At 43.1% G+C, this 18,572-nt stretch overlaps 1 protein-coding gene across 1 annotated transcript; it reads left to right on the forward strand.

The window, feature by feature from the left end:
* Positions 1-644: 644 nt before the first annotated feature.
* On the forward strand, positions 645-4,348 carry LOC110513274 (thioredoxin-interacting protein). The gene is made up of 6 exons (XM_021593203.3): positions 645-1,334; positions 1,763-1,838; positions 1,948-2,095; positions 2,581-2,940; positions 3,047-3,361; positions 3,515-4,348. Exons 1-6 carry the CDS (start codon positions 1,079-1,081, stop codon positions 3,572-3,574), a joined length of 1,215 nt encoding a protein of 404 aa, XP_021448878.3. The 5' UTR covers positions 645-1,078; the 3' UTR covers positions 3,575-4,348.
* The last annotated feature ends 14,224 nt before the right edge of the window (positions 4,349-18,572 follow it).

Genomic DNA, 18,572 nt, shown 5'->3' on the forward strand with positions numbered 1-18,572 from the left:
CGTTAGCTCAACCATCCCGTGAACTTGACACCGATCCCGAAGAAGTTTTAAGACAAAACTTAAGAGAGAGAACAATGGCTAAGCATGGTCTTAAACTTGCGGTGCTCCACCCCCTTCCAAACCCCCCCACCGCTCCACCAACCACAAGGATGCCCGCACCGGAACATTCCAGGCTGGCAGATAGCAGGTTGACTGGCATGTCAGAATATGGGGTACTGGTAAGTACAACACAACAAACAAACAGCATAACTCACAACACACAGCTGTCTGTGCGGGTCGCTACAATACGAAATGCTCTGAGACCATGTTGCAACATCTTTTCACATCACACCAGCTCTTCCTGTCAGATTTGGGATTTGAACCCGACTCTCTACCCTATTGGCTACCTTTTGAGTGTTGTTGACAGTCAGCAAGCATAGCCTACCATCAGAGACACATTTGGCTACCTACCCAAATGACAGGTGTTTGTTGGAAGTAACAAACTTGTTAATGCTTGCGTTCAATCAACATTTTATTATTAGAGATTGAGAGAACATTTTCTGTTAACACGTGTATGTTGGGTATAATGATTGGTTGACTCATTTTGGGGGACAAGATCTAGATGGATCTAACCCCTGAACCACGCCTATACATGCGATAGAGCTACTCTTCTTCGTTACTTTACCATGAGGTGTCCACGCGGTCTTTCTGTGTGCTGATTGGCAAGGAGGGGCACAAACAATATTTTTTTTACCAATGAGAGCGCTGTACATGCAGCAGTTCAGACTGTGCATTCACCGACAGCATGCACAGTCCCGAAACGGGATAGTGAGTATGCAGCGGGCGAGACTGGGTTGGGATGTCTATTGGCATCCATATAAAACCAAAGCGGAGACTTGCTGTTTACAGTCAGTTTCCAATTGTACGGTTGATGACAATAAGTAGCTAACATTGTGACAGTATAGTTATTTGAATAGCAATCAAGACGTTGGACATTTGTTCATCCGTGGAATTCGATAGGCTTAACTAGCTAATAATAGTGGTCGGCTATTTTCCACTTATATTTTCTTACTCACTGGCACACTAAACGAATATTAAAATGGTAATCATTACAAAGAAATTGAAAATATTTGAGATCGTTTTCCATGATCCTACTAAGGCTTTCTACTCCAGTGGTGACAAGGTAGCCGGGAATATTGTGGTTGAGGTGTCGGAGGTGACCAAGGTGTCCTCTATGAGAGTGTTTGGAATTGGATGCGCAAAAGTAGAGTACGCGAAAGGAAAGCACAGATGCCGTGAAGACATTGACTATCTGAAATACGAAGATACCGTTTATCTGGACCAACAGACTAGAGGTAATATTATAAACTAAAATATAAACACAAGTAAATGTCTTTGTATCGAATGTGATTATAAACTAAAATATAAACACAAGTAAATGTTTTTGTATCGAATGTGAATATAGACATTCACTGCAGTCGGCAGGCTGTCATTCAGGATGTATGCACTGCCACTAGTTGGCTACTGAATTCTGCGAGTACAGTACGCAAAGATGGAGCATACGAAATTCTGCTTTATAGACTCGCTATATGTTTTATTTGCATACGTTTATGTTTATGGGTGATCAAATGCACCAGTGGTGATTTTTATTGGCCCATTAGCACTATAAATGGACCAATGGTGGGTGCCCTGTGGTCTACAGTGGATTGCACAAATAGCCTAAAATATATGAACCTGTTCATAGTTTAATGAATGGACCATAATGTATTTCTCTAATCCTCAGATTCCAATGGCTTGGTAACACTCAGACCAGGGAACAGATATGAGTACATGTTTGGCTTTGAGCTGCCACATGCTGGGTAAGCATCAAGGACTGTAAAAACCTTGTTGTTTGTTACCTATAAAGGCATAGCATTATGTGGTAATGACAGCCTCCCACAATAAATATTCCTCCTGCTTTTGTCACAGGCAACTGGTGTCGTCTTACAAGGGGAAGTTTGGCTGTGTCCAGTATTATGTCAGGGCAGTGATGGAGAGGCCTTCCCAGCCTGCCTTGCAGTGCGAGAAACACTTTGAGGTGGAGGAGCCCTTGGACGTCAACACCCCTGACCTCCTGGTACATAACAGCTCATCACATCATCATAATTATCACCACAAGGAATATATGCCACTTGATAGTTATTACATTATACACCTTGTTCTCCTGAATGAGCCATGTAATGATGATGCATGGCTTAATGCATGGCGGCAGGTAGCCTAGTGGTTAGAGCGCAGGTAGCCTAGTGATTAGAGCGTTGGGCCAGTAACTGAAATGTTGCTAGATCGAATCCCCCGAACTGACCAGTTCGTTCTGCCCCTGAACAAGGCAGTTAACCCACTGTTCCTAGGCCGTCATTGTAAATAAGAATTTGTTCTTAACTGACTTGCCTTGTTAAATAAAGGTTACATATTACATATTGTATAACTTTGCCATAACTAGCTATACATGAGAGATTTTGAGGTCTGGGTGGTTGGTGTTAGGCATGATGGTTGACTTGGAATCAACATACTTAGTGATTTATGTTTAACTCATGTTAATGTTTCTCATTGTTTCTCATCCAGGCTCCAGCTGCAGGTACGAAGGAGAAGAAGCTCACCTGCGTGTTCATCCCAGATGGACATGTGTACATCAGTGCCAAGATCAACCGCAAGGGCTTCTGCGAGGGCGAGGACATCTGCATCAATGCCAAGTTTGAAAACACCTGCTCACGCATCGTGGTGCCCAAGGCAGCCATCATGGTCAAGCACACCTACCAGGCCAATGGCCGGACCAAGGTCCTAGGGCAGAAGCTGTCAGTCGTGAGGGGCAACCATATCATCTCGGGCATGTGTGACATGTGGCAGGGCAAGACCATCCGAGTGCCCAGGCTCAAGCCTTCACTCCTGGGGTGCGACATCATTCACGTGGACTATGCCCTTAGGGTGAGTCACAAACTTGAGACAACTTGTTGCTTGATTTAATACCATAAACCTGACATTGAAAATGGACTTGTGACCTAGGAATGACTGATATATATCTATCCATCAGATCTATGTCCACGTTCCCGGCAGTGACAAGGTGGTCCTAGAGTTGCCCCTGGTCATTGGGAACATCCCCTTCAATGGCTTTAGCAGCCGCACCAACAGCATGAGCAGTCAGGCAGAGTCCCTGAACACCCCCTCCAGTAGCTTTGGGTCACTGCGCCTCCCGTCACAACCCCCCAGCTACAGTAACATCTCCCGCGACTGCCGTATCGACTCCCCCCTCACACCGCTGCTGGTCGACTATGACGCAGATGAGGAGGAAGGACTGTTCATGCGCGCCCCCGAGCTTTGGTACCCTCCTCCCCCTGCCTACTCCGAGGTAAGGAGATGGAGAATAGAAGATGGAGATTTAACAGATATAGTCAGTTACTAGTGAAAGGTGATGCAGATAGCACTGAATTTGCACCGTTGCAAATGTAGTCTTAATTATTTTCTTTCCAACTGTTTCTCTTTCTTTCCAACTTTCTCTCAGGTCGACGAGGATCTCAATCAGCAAGGGCCATGTTCTTCAGGTCTGCTGAACCACGAGTAAGAGTTGCAATGAATCCCCATTGTAGTCTAAGCATTGTCAGGGAACGGACTGGTGACTGGTTAAAGAGCAGCACTGCTGTGAAGCAGAAAGAGTGGGGGACCCTAGCTCTGAAGATTCTTTCAAGAAACAGAACTGAGATGTGGACTTGAGAGTCAAGTTTAAGTGAAATTATTCAGGCTGAATGAATATGGATTGTAGATGTTGGTGTCCACGGTCACTATCGCCATTGCAGTCTTCAGAAACTGATTGTTCCTATGTCTGTCTGTAACCCTCTTGCCATTCCACGGTAGTTCTGTACTTCAGTGTGTTCGAGCATTTTGACAGTTGCCATATTCTCTCAGAGAAATGAAACAATGTTAGAATTCACATCCATACATTGAGTGTGCACAGCTATCATTTTAGGTCAGACAGATACGATGCTGTGACCATGCAAAAGTAATAAAGGGATAGAAAGTGTTTTAATGTTACATTCTATTCCACTTTATATTAATATAAATGGCTCTGTAATTAGATAATGAAAAATGACATATTTTTGTATTCATAATAGTCTTCCAGATTATACTAGGTCATTTTACATGAATTTTAACTCAGTGGTTTATGGTAGAAGAGAGTGACTTCATGGTAACGACCATTCTTGTCGAATGGGAATGACTAAATGAGAGATCTACATTATGTATTGAATTTGGGTATGTGAAAATGGGAGAAGTATTTTATATGAGGAGAACCTATGGGTTGGTTTTCTATGCAAAGAAAATAAATATATTACATTCTGAAGTGTTTCCCTCTCTCTTTGCCTTTATTATATTAGCTTCCTTTCAAGGAATGACAAATATTTGTCTGTTCTGGTTCTATTCCAGCAAGGTTGTCAATGCATTTGAACAGTAAGTAACCCTTGTCCAAGCCTGAACAGCAGGAGCCTATCTCTTGTTTCTGTAGCATGAGGCAGCTTGATGTACAACTATATATTGGAGAGGACGCTAGTCTGTTAACAGGGCCTTATGCCAAATCCATCTCCTTAATGCTGAGTGCCAAGCAGGGAGGCATCAGGTCACATTTTTGCCATCTTTAGTAAGACTCAAACCCCCAACCTTCCAATGTCAGGGTGGACACTAACCACCCTCTCACCCTGTCACTGCATTTTACCAATGGCCCTTCATAAATTACCTCTCAGCAGAGGGGCTGCATATTGACACTGTCATTGAAACAATAGGGAGCATAGAGCAACACTTTACTAATTAAGTCACTTATTCATCCTTACTAAACAGTAACTCATGGAAAATTATATAATTATGGAGCTGACAGCAGACGACAGGGAATCAGATGATACTAACATGCCTGCTGTGAATGATCTTTTATGGTAGGTTAGGTGAACCACAGATGTTATTGTTGTAGTTCACTGACCATCAACTGTAACTCATGACCAAATTACAGACATTGATACCAATGAAATGTCCTAAATTCAAACTGCTCAGATGTTTTTCACATGGAAAACAAACATGGCTTTATTATTATTGACTACATAGAAAAACGTTCAAATGATAGAACCCTTTTTATTCCCATAAAGTTGTTCACACAGTTTCTGTAAATATCAAAGAGCAAGAGAATATAAATTAGGCTTATTCAAATGCCCCAGAAAATATAAAGGAAGAAAAAGTGCACTACATGACCAAGGTACAGTGGGGCAAAAAAGTATTTAGTCAGCCACCAATTATGCAAGTTCTCCCACTTAAAAAGATGAGAGAGGCCTGTAATTTTCATCATAGGTACACTTCAACGATGACAGACAAAATGAGAAAAAAAATCCAGAAAATCACATTGTAGGATTTTTTATGAATTTATTTGCAAATTATGGTGGAAAATAAGTATTTGGTCACCTACAAACAAGCAAGATTTCTGGCTCTCACAGACCTGTAATTTCTTCTTTAAGACCTGCACCAGGCTGGGAAGACTGAATCTGCTATAGGTAAGCAGCTTGGTTTGAAGAAATCAACTGTGGGAGCAATTATTAGTAAATGGAAGACATACAAGACCACTGATAATCTCCCTCGATCTGGGGCTCCACGCAAGATCTCAAAATGATCACAAGAAAGGTGAGCAAAAATCCCAGAACCACATGGGGGGACCTAGTGAATGACCTGCAGAGAGCTGGGACCAAAGTAACAAAGCCTACCATCAGTAACACACTACGCCGCCAGGGACTCAAATCCTGCAGTGCCAGACGTGTCCCCCTGCTTAAGCCAGTACATGTCCAGGCCCGTCTGAAGTTTGCTAGAGAGCATTTGGATGATCCAGAAGAAAATTGGGAGAATGACATATGGTCAGATGAAACCAAAATAGGACTTTTGGTAAAAACTCAACTCGCCGTGTTTGGAGGACAAAGAATGCTGAGTTGCATCCAAAGAACACCATACCTACTGTGAAGCATGGGGTGAAACATCATGCTTTGGGGCTGTTTTTCTGCAAAGGGACCAGGACGACTGATCCGTGTAAAGGAAAGAATGAATGGGGCCATGTATCGCGAGATTTTGAGTGAAAACCTCCTTCCATCAGCAAGGGCATTGAAGATGAAACGTGGCTGGGTCTTTCAGCATGACAATGATCCCAAACACACCGCCCGGGCAACGAAGGAGTGGCTTTGTAAGAAGCATTTCAAGGTCCTGGAATGGCCTAGCCAGTCTCCAGATCTCAACCCCATAGAAAATCTTTGGAGGGAGTTGAAAGGCCGTGTTGCCCAGCAACAGCCCCAAAACATCACTGCTCTAGAGGAGATCTGCATGGAGGAATGGGCCAAAATACCAGCAACAGTGTGTGAAAACCTTGCGAAGACTTACAGAAAACCTTTGACCTCTGTCATTGCCAACAAAGGGTATATAACAAAGTATTGAGATAAACTTTTGTTATTGACCAAATACTTATTTTCCACCATCATTTGCAAGTAAATTCATAAAAAATCTTTCATTTTGTCTGTCATAGTTGACGTGTACCTGTGATAAAAATTACAGGCCTCTCTCATCTTCTTAAGTGGGAGAACTTGCACAATTGGTGGCTGACTAAATCATTTTCCCCCCCCACTGTATATGGACACCTGCTTGTCGAAAATCTAATTCCAAAATCATGGGCATTAATATGGAGCTGGTCCCTCCTTTAATGCTATAACAGCCTCCACTCTTCTGGGAAGGCTTTCCACTAGATGTGGGAACATTACTGCAGTGACTTACATCCATTCAGCCACAGGGGCATTAGTGAGGTCGAGCACTGATGTTGGGCGATTAGGCCTGGCTCGCAGTCGGCATTCCAAAAGGTGTTCGATGGAGTTGAGGTCAGGGCTCTGTGCAGGCCAGTCAAGTTCCACACCGATCTCGACAAACCATTTCTGTATGGACGTGGCTTTGTGCACGGGGGCATTGTCATGCTGAAACAGGAAAGGGCCTTCCCCAAACTGATGCCACAAAGTTGTAAGCACAGAATCATCTAGAATGTCATTGTATGCTGTAGCGTTAAGAATTCCTTTCACTGGAACAAAGGGGCCTGGCCGAACCATGAAAAACAGACCCACACCATTATTCTTCATCCACCAAACTTTACAGTGGGCACTATGCATTGAGGCAGGTAGCATTCTCCTGGCACCCACCAAACCCAGATTCGTCCTTTGGACTGCAACCGAGGACAGATTACTTTTACACTCTGCACTTCAGCACTCTAAGTCCTGTTCTGTAAGCTTGTGTGGCTTACCACTTCACGGCTGAGCCGTTGTTGCTCCTAGACGTTTCCACTTGACATTAACAGCACTTACAGTTGACCAGGGCAGTTCTAGCAGGTCAGAAATTTGACAAACTGACTTGTTGGAAAGGTGGCATCCTATGACAGTGCCACATTGAAAGTCACAAAGCTCTTCAGTAAGGCCATTCTACTGCCAATGTTTGTCTATGGAGAGTACATGGCTGTGTGCTTGATTTTATACACCTATCAGCAACGGGTGTGGCTGAAATAGACGAATCCACTAATTTTAAGAAGTGTCCACATACTTTTGTGTATATAGTGTTTGAAAATAAAGATCTCAAGAAGAATTAGGGGAAAGGTTAATCAGCATACACTATATATAAAGGAGAGTGATGGAAATGAACAGATAGGCTGACCAAAATAACCCAGTGCATCAATCTGTCTCTCTCGTGCTCTTTCTCTCTCTCACACACACACGCGCACGTGCACGCGCACACACACACACACACACACACACACACACACACACACACACACACACACACAAATAGTTTCTGATTAGCTGGAAACAATTTGGGACCAACACTATGTGAGTTGACTTTATGTGGCACAGAACCTCCAGTGTTACCCTAACTGGGCAGGACAAACGTGACAACCAGACAGGCTCTGTACACTATAAGCCAAGTTTATGACAAGCAGGGAAAACATATGGATATATATTGGTTATCTAGAAACAACACTCAGTTGGCCTAAAATAAGATAAGATATAGTTTTTAGTACACATGAGGTGGACATTTGTCTTTTGCTTTAATCCAAGCCTCAACCCGATACAAACACACACACACACACACACACACACTATGTTGGAGAGGCTGGAGCAGAAGATAGCCGCAGTACAGTTCCCAATGAGAAGTTTAGGGGGTTAAGTTCCTTGCTCAAGGGAATATCAGCAGTAGGTTGCCGGCTCACTCCCCCCTCCCATCGAGGCTACCGCTGCTCCCATTACATACAGGATTGTAAAGTGGCATTCATGTAGCACTCTCTATGCATGTGTTAGCCTACAGAGCAGAGGGCTGGGGTGGTGGTTAATGACAACCACACCAAGTTGGGTAGCCGGCAGCAAGCCACCAGAAACCCTATGCTGTTGTTTACTCACTTCTACAGCTGTTCGCAAAGAGCAACCCCTCTCAAAAAAGCCTCTCTCTCGCTCTCTCTTTCCTAGTTGCCCTGCTAGCTGTCTGTTGAGGACCCACCAACTCAATGCTATCCCAAAGGATCTTGCCAAGTAAGTCGTTGTTACTACACCCCATCTACCTCTAGAGTATGGCTGATGCCCACCTAAACCCTACCCAACTAGGAATCTCAAGGCATGATTTGGCACAAGCCGCCTTTTGACCAAACATAGAACTACATTATTTTTGTTAACCTGTATGCATCAAAACAATTATATTACACACAGAGAGACACACACAAGCACTCAAAAATAACCCAATATTTTATATCCCTAGAACTGTTAGTATGTGTTGTAGTACAATGACACACTTTTCATATCAACGAGTATATCCCACTGTGATAACATTATAAGCTGACACCTCTCGATGTAGCACAAGCACAGAAGATCAAACTTAGTTGGGGTCTAATAATATTGCGCTAAACTCTCGTTCCCTGGTGAAAAAGTCCTCTGGGGTCCGTTGGACATTGTGTTTCAACAATGTGTGTTTTCATATAACCAGCTAAGCTTTGAACTTTCCTCGAGATTGTGACTGACGTCTCCCGTCGCGTACATGTTGCCCATTTGAACCACTGCTGAATCATAGCTGTACTGTGCAACACAATGAAAATCAGTTGCTCTGACAAAGAGAGTTTGTTGAAACGCTTTCATTTATGTCCTTTTAATCTCACATATACAGTATATTGTATCATTGTCCTTCAGTACTGTTGCAGTCTATATGGCCGGTTATCAACCGTACGTCCATTTTGTATTTTAAGTGGGATTGATTTATTCACTCACACTTCACACTTAGCATCTGCCCTCTATGATTTAAAGGTTTTGACTTGTTACAGTTATAGGACAGTGTGCATGCATTCTATCATACTTCTGTTTCAGCTACTGTTATAAAGAAGGTAACACATACACCCATCTATGCTCCTCACCTAAATGTGCTGGCCTAAAAGGGTAACCCATAGGTAACCCACCCCAAGATGTCCCAATAGCTACCTTGAAAGCAAATCCTGCAGCAAAGGAAATTAAGATAAGAAAGAGATGGTCAACAAACCCGCTAAATATGGGCTAATTGCCACAACTTCTTCCAAAGGTTAAACATGAACTTCGGGGAAAAAGAAACAGCTCTTCAAAGGCCCACCATTTCATTCAGGGTCCCTTTGCGAGAGTTTGGTTGATTTTGCTTTGACCTGACTTTGCTTTCGTACAATGCCCCTCACCCTCTTTTCAAGCACACGATTTACCCCTCACCCATGATATCACCTTTCTGTAATAATGAGCCATCCTCACTACCCTATTGGCCAATAGTGCCAGTCACGTAGTCTGTGGTTGGTGGATGTCTAATTTACATGAATTCAGTGTGTGATGATGATGATGACATGCCACGTGATTTAGAGATCAGGGCTTTTACTATTTTTTTTATTTTATCGATTTGGTACTATTTTCACAAGTATGTGGTAAAATTTCACAACTCTTAGTTGCATCCCGGAATCGCCTCTTCTCTGTTAACGTTGAGACTGGTGTTTTGCGGGTACTATTTAATGAAGCTGCCAGTTGAGGACATGTGAGGCGTCTGTTTGAGACACTAATGTACTTGTCCTCTTGCTCAGTTGTGCACCGCAGCCTCCCACTCCTCTTTCTATTCTGGCTATAGACAGTTTGCTCTGTTCTGTGAAGGAAGTAGTACACAGCGTTGTACGAGAACTTCAGTTTCTTGGCAATTTCTCGCATGGAATAGCCTTCATTTCTCAGAACAAGAATAGACTGACGAGTTTCAGGAGAAAGGTCTTTGTTTCTGTCCGTTATGAGCCTGTAATCGATGCTCCAGATACTCAACTAGTCTAAAGAAGGACAGTTTTATTGCTTCTTTAATCAGAACAACAGTTTTCAGCTGTGCTACCATAATTGCAAAAGGGTTTTCTAATGATCAATTAGCCTTTTAAAATGATAAACTTGGCTTAGCTAACACAGCGTGCCATTGGAACACAGGAGTGATGGTTGCTGATGATGGTTCTCTGTACACCTACAGTACGTAGATATTCCATTCAAAATCAGACATTTCCAGCTACAATAGTCATTTACAACATTAACAATGTCTAAACTGTATGTCTGATCAATTTACATTGTAGAATAATAGTGAAGACATCAAAACTATGAAATAACACACATGGAATCATGTACTAACCAAAAAAGTGTTAAACAAATCCAAATGTTTTTTAGATTTTAGATTATTCAAAATAGCCACCCTTTGCCTTGACAGCTTTGCACAATAGTACAAATAATATTCAAAATAAAGAAAAAGCCTTGAATGAGTAGGTGTGTCCAAACTTTTGACTGGTACTGTAGACGACTGTATCTATGCATTTTCACATACATTACTGTTATAATGTACCTGGTCGCTTTTTTAGCATTCATTTTGATAAGAGCAAGATAGCAAGAGTACCATTAACAAATATTACATAGCCCCTGGTTTCTCTTAGAAAATTTGACATCTGAGTAATTTAGCAGAATGGACAGTGAAGCAACCACTTACCACAATCATTACAAGTCACAACATAATCAATGGAGCTATATACTGTAGATGAATAAAAGATACTGTCAACTATAATAGATTTGCAATATCACTTATAATGAAGTGATGCAATCCTCCCTGAATGACATATTACCGAATTGCAAAGCACATCTGTATTTGGTTGGTGATACATTACATTGTTCAGCTATGACATAATCCTCATTTAGTCATTTAGGACAAAAGGTTACACAAAGGTTGTTTCTCATAGCCATCCAGTTAGCGACTGATTGATGTAGTTGTTTGTTTAAAGTCACTAATATCTTGGGCTGGTAACATTTGAGAGTGACTATCTACCTATCCATGTTGGGGGTTGCCGACTATCCTGCACCAACCAGTCCTTCCTGAGCCCAGATTTACTCAGCTCTAATTCAACACCAGGGGAAAAACAGGTCGTATGATGAATGGTGGTACATCAGAATGGCTATGACCTAGGTGATATTTGTGAACAGCACTGAAAGATTTCATAATTCTGAGTTTAGTAAAGCAATAACTACAATGCAGTAATAGTGATATAAAGGATACAAAGCTCAACTGGGGATAAACACCCCCCCCCCCCCTCTCCTGTCTTCGAGTTGGCACACTTTTCATTTTCACCCATGAACTGAACATGCACTCATCTCATGTTTTCAGGAATATTACAACCACTCACAGCCAATATTCTTCAAAAGTTGACCTCTAATGCCATTGGATGTGGCATAGTGAGAGTGTTCATGAGTACAGTCACTAGGACGTGTTCATTTTTGTGTGGGTGAGGGTGTATTCCCTACATCCTGGCTACTCTTCACACTGCTGCTGCATGCTGTACACATTTGGCAGTGACAGATGGCAGTGACCCTGTCGATGTTGCATACTCCTTTTATAACATCATTTTATGAGACAAAGTTTATAACTAACTCACCCCCCCCCCCCCCTTCCCCCTGAAATTACAACACTTTGCAAGAAACTAAATTTGAATAATACAATCTCAGTCAAAACAGGATATCAAGAATGGCACACACAACACACACACACCGAGGACATCAGGGAAGCCTTGAAGTCTGGAATAAACACTGAATTGTGAGTGCCAAAACCAGAAACAATAGCAGACATGCATGGTCAGGATAGACACAATTCAAGATGTGCTCAGTCTACGTGGACACATTTACGATGTTGCTACTTGACTATGTGAACATTTAATGCAATTTACACCACAACATGATGTCCTCATAAAATTAGTCAAGTTTAATTCACAATAAAACCTATTTGTTAAACATACTCTTCAGCTTACCCTGTTGTACATGGTCTTTCTATTATCCTGATAATGTCAACAGGGTTATTATATCAACAGCAGTTGTGCTGATAGTGGTGAAATGATATTGTTTGTCCTTTGTGGGGTTGATGAGAAGTGATTGCCTGGAAAACCCAAACGGTGAAAACAATACTTATACTAACCTTATATGAGTGTTTTGGTTTTTCGATTCTGTGACCTTGAGTGTATGAGAACATTCAAATAGCTCAAATCAACTTCATAAGAACCACCACAGGCTGACAGGGTTTGCCGTGACGTACCAACCTGTGGGTGTTGGCATAAACATCTACAAATACTGCCATAGCTTGCCAGGGTCTACTCGAAATGTATTGTAGTTGATCATCAGATGCCTGTGAATTTTCTTTATTTCTTGACAAGGACAATCTCACTCTACTCAAGCAAGCAAGAACTGCATGCTGAGGAGATTGAATAACCGTACCTATCATTCGAATGTTATGAGCGGAATACTTTATTTGTCACTATCATTCTGTACCAAAGTTGTGTTGTAATTACTGAACTACAGCATTTGGGGCAGGGTCATGACCCCAAGCAGTGAAACTGAGACACTCAGTATATATGCCATATTTAACAGGTCAGTGAAGTCCCAATGTACTAGTCGTGAGCTCATATAACACACAGTTTGGGCCATGGAACTGTGGCTCTAGCGTCTGTCTCATATGGGCAACACATTCTTTACACGGCACATTCGCCATCCCCACTAAGGATTAAAAGAATATGTTGAATGTACAACAGACAAGTGGGGTGTTTGATAATAGCACTGGAGGCGATGGCTGCCGTTTTACGGTCCGCTATCCAATTGTGCTATTGTGTGTGTTTTTCTCGTGTTATTTGTAACTTATTTTGTACATAATGTTTCTGCCACCATCTCTAATGATGTAAAAGAGCTTCTAGATATCAGGAAAGTGATTACTCACCCCGTACCGGAAGAATATTTTTTGTTTAACGAGTCGGACGCAAAGGATTTACTTCAGACACCCGACAAGGCCCTCATCCCAATCATTCGGCAGGAGAAAGAGACAGAGATATCGGGGACGTAGGTCTGGGTGCCTTGTAATGATCCGACCTCGAGTGGGTAATCTGCCTTTACCATCGGTCCTATTAGCCAATGTACAATCATTGGATAATAAAATAGACGAACTACAAGCACGTACAGTACTGTGCAAAAGTTTTAGGCCGATGTGAAAAAATGCTGTAAAGTAAGAACGCTTTTAAACAAAATAGACATATTAATAGATTATATTTATCAACGAATGAAATGCAAAGTGAGTGAACAGAAGAAATATCTAAATCAAATCCATATTTGGTGTGACCACCCATTGCTTTCAAAACAGCATAAATTCTTCTAGGTACACTTGCACAAGGTCAGGGATTTTGTAGGTATATAGTCAGGTGTATGATTAAACAATTATACCAAACAGGTGCTAATGATCATCAATTCAATATATAGGTTGAAACACAATCATTAACTGAAATGGAAACAGCTTTGTAGGAGGAAAAAAATTGAGTGAGGAACAAACTCAGCTCACAAGGTTGCTGAAGACAGTTTACTGTCAAAAGTCATACACCATGGCAAGACTGAGCACAGCAACAAGACACAAGGTTGTTATACTGCATCAGCAAGGTCTCTCCCAGACAGAAATGTCAAGGCAGACAGGGGTTTCCAGATGTGCTGTCCAAGCTCTTTTGAAGAAGCACAAAGAAATGGGCAATGTTGAGGACCGTAGATGCAGTGGTCGGCCAAGGAAATTTACTGCAGCAGATGAGAGACACATCATGCTTACTTCCCTTCGCAATCGGAAGAAGTCCAGCAGTGCCATCAGCTCAGAATTATCAGAAAACAGTGGGACCCTGGTACACCCATCTATTGTCCGGAGAAGTCTGGTCAGAAGTTGCCTTCATGGAAGAGGAGATTGCGCCCAAAAAGCCATACCTCCGACGTGAAACAAGGCCAAGCGACTCAACTATGTACGAAAACAGGTGCAGAAAAATGACAGCAGGTGCTCTGGACTGATGAGTCAAAATTTGAATTATTTGGCTGTAGCAGAAGGCAGTTTGTTCACCGAAGGGCTGGAGAGCGGTACACGATTGAGCGTCTGCAGGCAACAGTGAACCATAGTGAAGGTTCCTTGCAAGTTTGGGGCTGCATTTCAGGAAATGGAGTTGGGGTGATGGTATGGCCCCCACATCTGATCTCAACATCATTGAGTCTGTCTGGGATTACATGAAGCGAGAGAAGCACCTGAGGCTTCCTAAATCCACAGAAGAACTGTGGTTAGTTCTCCAAGATGTTTGGGCCAACCTACCTGCCGAGTTCCTTCAAAAACCGAGTTGTGGCTGAACAACGACATGAATAACATACAGCTGGCGGGTTTTACAATTTTTGGGAAGGATAGAACAGCTGCCTCTGGTAAAACAAGGGGTGGTGGTATTTATAAACAACAGCTAGTGCACGAAATCTAAGGAAGTCTCGAGGTTTTGCTCTCCTGAGGTAGAGTATCTCATGATAAGCTGTAGACCACACTATTTACCACCACAAACTGATGCTGGCACTAAGACCGCACTCAATGAGCTGCATATGGCCATAAGCTGTGAGACCCCTAAGACAACGCTACAGGGAGACAGGACGGACAGCTGATCGTCCTCACAGTGGCAGACCACGTGTAACAACACCTGTACAGGATCGGTACATCCGAACAGCACACCTGTGGGACAGGTACAGGATGGCAACAACAACTGCCCGAGTTACACCAGGAACACACAATCCCTCCATCATTATTCAGACTGTCCGCAATAGGCTGAGAGAGACTGGACTGAGGGCTTGTAGGCCTGTTGTAAGGCAGGTCCTCACCAGACATCACCGGCAACAACGTTGCCTATGGGCACAAACCCACCGTCGCTGGACCCGACAGGACTGGCAAAAAGTGCTCTTCACTGACGAGTCGTAGTTTTGTCTCACCAGGGGTGATGGTCGGATTCGCGTTTATCGTTGAGGCCTGTACTCTGGAGCGGGATCGATTTGGAGGTGGAGGTTCCGTCATGGTCTGGGGCAGTGTGTCACAGCATCATCGGACTGAGCTTGTTGTCATTGCAGGCAATCTCAACGCTGTGCGTTACGGGGAAGACATCCTCCTCCGTCATGTGGTACCGTTCCTGCAGGCTCATCCTGACATGACCCTCCAGCATGACAATGCCACCAGCCATACTGCTCGTTCTGTGAGGGATTTCCTGCAAGACAGGAATATCAGTGTTCTGCCAGCAAAGAGCCCGCATTTCAATCCCATTGAGCACGCCTGGGACCTGTTGGATCGGAGGGTGAGGACTGGGGCCATTCCTCACAGAAATGTCTCGGAACTTGCAGGTTCCTTGATGGAAGAGTGGGGTAACATCTCACAGCAAGTACTGGCAAATCTGGTGCAGTCCATGAGGAGATGCACTGCAGTACTTAATGATTTTGACCCCCCCCTCCCCCTTTGTTCAAGGACACAATATTTCATTTCTGTTAGTCACGTCTGTGGAACTTGTTCAGTTTATGTCTCAGTTGTTGAATCTTATGTTCATGCAAATATTTACACATGTTAAGTTTGCTGAAAATAAACGCAGTTGACAGTGAGAGGACGTTTCTTTTTTAGCTGAGTTTATGTTAAATGGACTAGGCATCACCTATCATCTAGTTTGACTTGACTCATGATGATACTATGGTCAGGTAAAAAAAAAATCTGAGAATGATTGAGTAAAATCCAGGAAGAGCCACAGAGAACCTTTGAAATGGCTTCTGGAAAGTCCTGATAAGTGTCTAAAAGTCAAGGGTACTGTCAATCACCCCAGATGCATTTATACTGTAACCTTTTTATCCCCCCTCTTCCCTGGACTCTCCTTTTCATCAGCTCTGGTTTCAGCCCATGTTCAGTGGCAGTGAGTAATCTGCCACAGTACTTAGCCTCAGCTCGGTTTCTTGGAATGAATTGCGCAGACTATCTATTCCAGGCAGACCTCTCAGAAATAAGTAGCTTTGACAAGAGGGTTTTCTGTAACCATCATTTGGGAGGTTTTACTTCACACTCCTCCTGCTCTCCATTTCTGTTGACCTACTTGGAACTTGTTTTTTGTAAGGGTCCTCAAATCGCCCTCCCTCAGGCGTTAGTGATGTAAACCAATTCAAGCCATAACTTGATCTGAACACCCCCGTCTGAATGGCATTGTGCTGTCACAATAGCGCTTTCATCAGAAGCACCCTTCAGCCTTCACATCAAAGCAGCAGTCCTTTCTCAGAACCCACTCCTATGGCAGAGTGATCGCACAGTTGCTGCCGAGTGCTGACTCCTTGAGCCCAGTCAAGTAGGTTACAACATGTATCAAACTCCTTTGACGAAGAAGTCTGCAGGACAAAGGCCTCTTTGAGTAGGGTATCATGGCTGTCATTTACCAAGTAGCTCCCGTCAGATTTCAAGAACGTGAATCATAAAAGCATGCTAAAGGCCAAATGGCACGACCCAAAACTCAAACAGGTCGTTAGATAAAGAGACTGATTACATACCCTTTGCTCAGATGGGAATCAACCAACACAACTCTCAATTATATTTAATTGGATAGACAGCTTGCCTCAGTCACAAAATCATATGGATTTGTGCTTCTGAATGAGTACTCCTGTAGAGAAGGATTATATTAGTCCCAGCTCCTTGGAGGACAGGCAGCACAGTCGCCACACATCACTTATCATTTTACCCCTCTATGGGATAGGCAGGATTTGGTGAGTGAGACGTTCAACAGCAGATCCGATACCACCTTGCCTGGGCTCAACATTCTAGAGTTGCACCCTAGACACAAAACATTTGACTTGAATAATCATAATACATCAAACTTGATAAGTAAATTATGCCACTGTAATGTCATGCAAATGCCATTGGAATACCTTTCTTATTTCAATGCCTTGGTATTGGCACTGAGCAGGAGACAGGGGACCTAAGCTTCTGTGTAACAAACTTGATATGAACATTATCGGTTGTGAAATGAACACAGAAAGAAGGCCTGTACCGTGATGCACACTATTCATAGAGGAGTACCTGAAATTACTATAAAATAGCATATGCCATGAGAGAGGCAGGTGGCATTGATAGAGACAATGCAGATGTTGGTTGAGGACAGTGGCAGGAAGCTACTGGAAGAGCCCACCACCTGGTCCTGCCGTGTAACAGTAAAGGTCAAATAGGGAGACGAGGCCCTGCCTTAACCACTGCCACACGGATGATGTCCAGGGTCCAGTAGATTTACAGTGAAGGCATAAAACCTCAAATGTTATTATGATGACTAATTGGGAGTCATGAAAGAAGAAGAATACTCTTACTGCACATTGAGCCTCTGTTCTGGCATAGTGAAGCAAGTTCATGACTGTCCAAAGCTTAGTTTAAGCTTAGCACTTAATAGTGCAGTAACCAGTCTGAAAACAGACATTTGACTTTTAGAAAGCTGAGCACAGTACACAGAATCATAGTGTGTGTGTGTGAGAGAGAAATTTACTGCACAGAGACGACAACGTGCTTCAGGCTTCTCTACAGCAGGGAGACTCCATACTAAGTATTTACACAACAAAAACTCACATATGCCATCATCAGAAGCATAACATTTCCATGCCCCCCAAGAAATGATATACAACCCAACTAACAGTAGCACAGCAAAGAAGTATCTACCCCAAACTCCAAGTATAGCGACCCAGATCAACAAAGTTTAAAATAGACTTACATGCAGATGCTAAGTTATACACTCACCGGACAGTTTATTAGGGTGACCACCCCGTTCACGAAAATGGATCGCTCCTACAGACAGTGAGATAAGTGGCCGTGGCCTGTCATATAAAGCAGGCATCAAGGCATTCAGTTACTGTTCGAACGTTAGAATGGGCAAAAAGAGTTACCTATGTGACTTTCAACGTGGAATGATCGTCGGTGGCAGGCAGGCGCGCCGAGCCCAGTATCTATGAAAACGGCCACCCTCCTGGGCTTTTCACGCATGACAATGTCTAGGGTTTACCGAGAATGGTACGACAAACAAAAAAACATCCAGTCAGCAGCAGTCCTGTGGGTGAAAACAGCTTGTTGATGAGAGAGGTCGGAGGAGAATGGCAAGAATCATGCAAGCTAACAGGCGGGCCAGACAAATAACGGCACAGTACAACAGTGGT

Source organism: Oncorhynchus mykiss, chromosome 3 (genome assembly GCF_057628025.1).
Source record: "Oncorhynchus mykiss isolate SJ-2025 chromosome 3, ASM5762802v1, whole genome shotgun sequence".
In the NCBI taxonomy this organism is placed as follows: Eukaryota; Metazoa; Chordata; class Actinopteri; order Salmoniformes; family Salmonidae; genus Oncorhynchus; species Oncorhynchus mykiss.

What these genes read in the sequence shown, in the direction of transcription:
- LOC110513274 (XM_021593203.3), top strand. Translation starts at nt 1,079, where the DNA reads ATGGTAATCATTACAAAGAAATTGAAAATATTTGAGATCGTTTTCCAT. An exon ending in TCAACACCCCTGACCTCCTG is followed by an intron (nt 2,096 to 2,580) that starts GTACATAACAGC and finishes TTTCTCATCCAG; the next exon opens with GCTCCAGCTGCAGGTACGAA. An exon ending in CTCCCCCTGCCTACTCCGAG is followed by an intron (nt 3,362 to 3,514) that starts GTAAGGAGATGG and finishes ACTTTCTCTCAG; the next exon opens with GTCGACGAGGATCTCAATCA.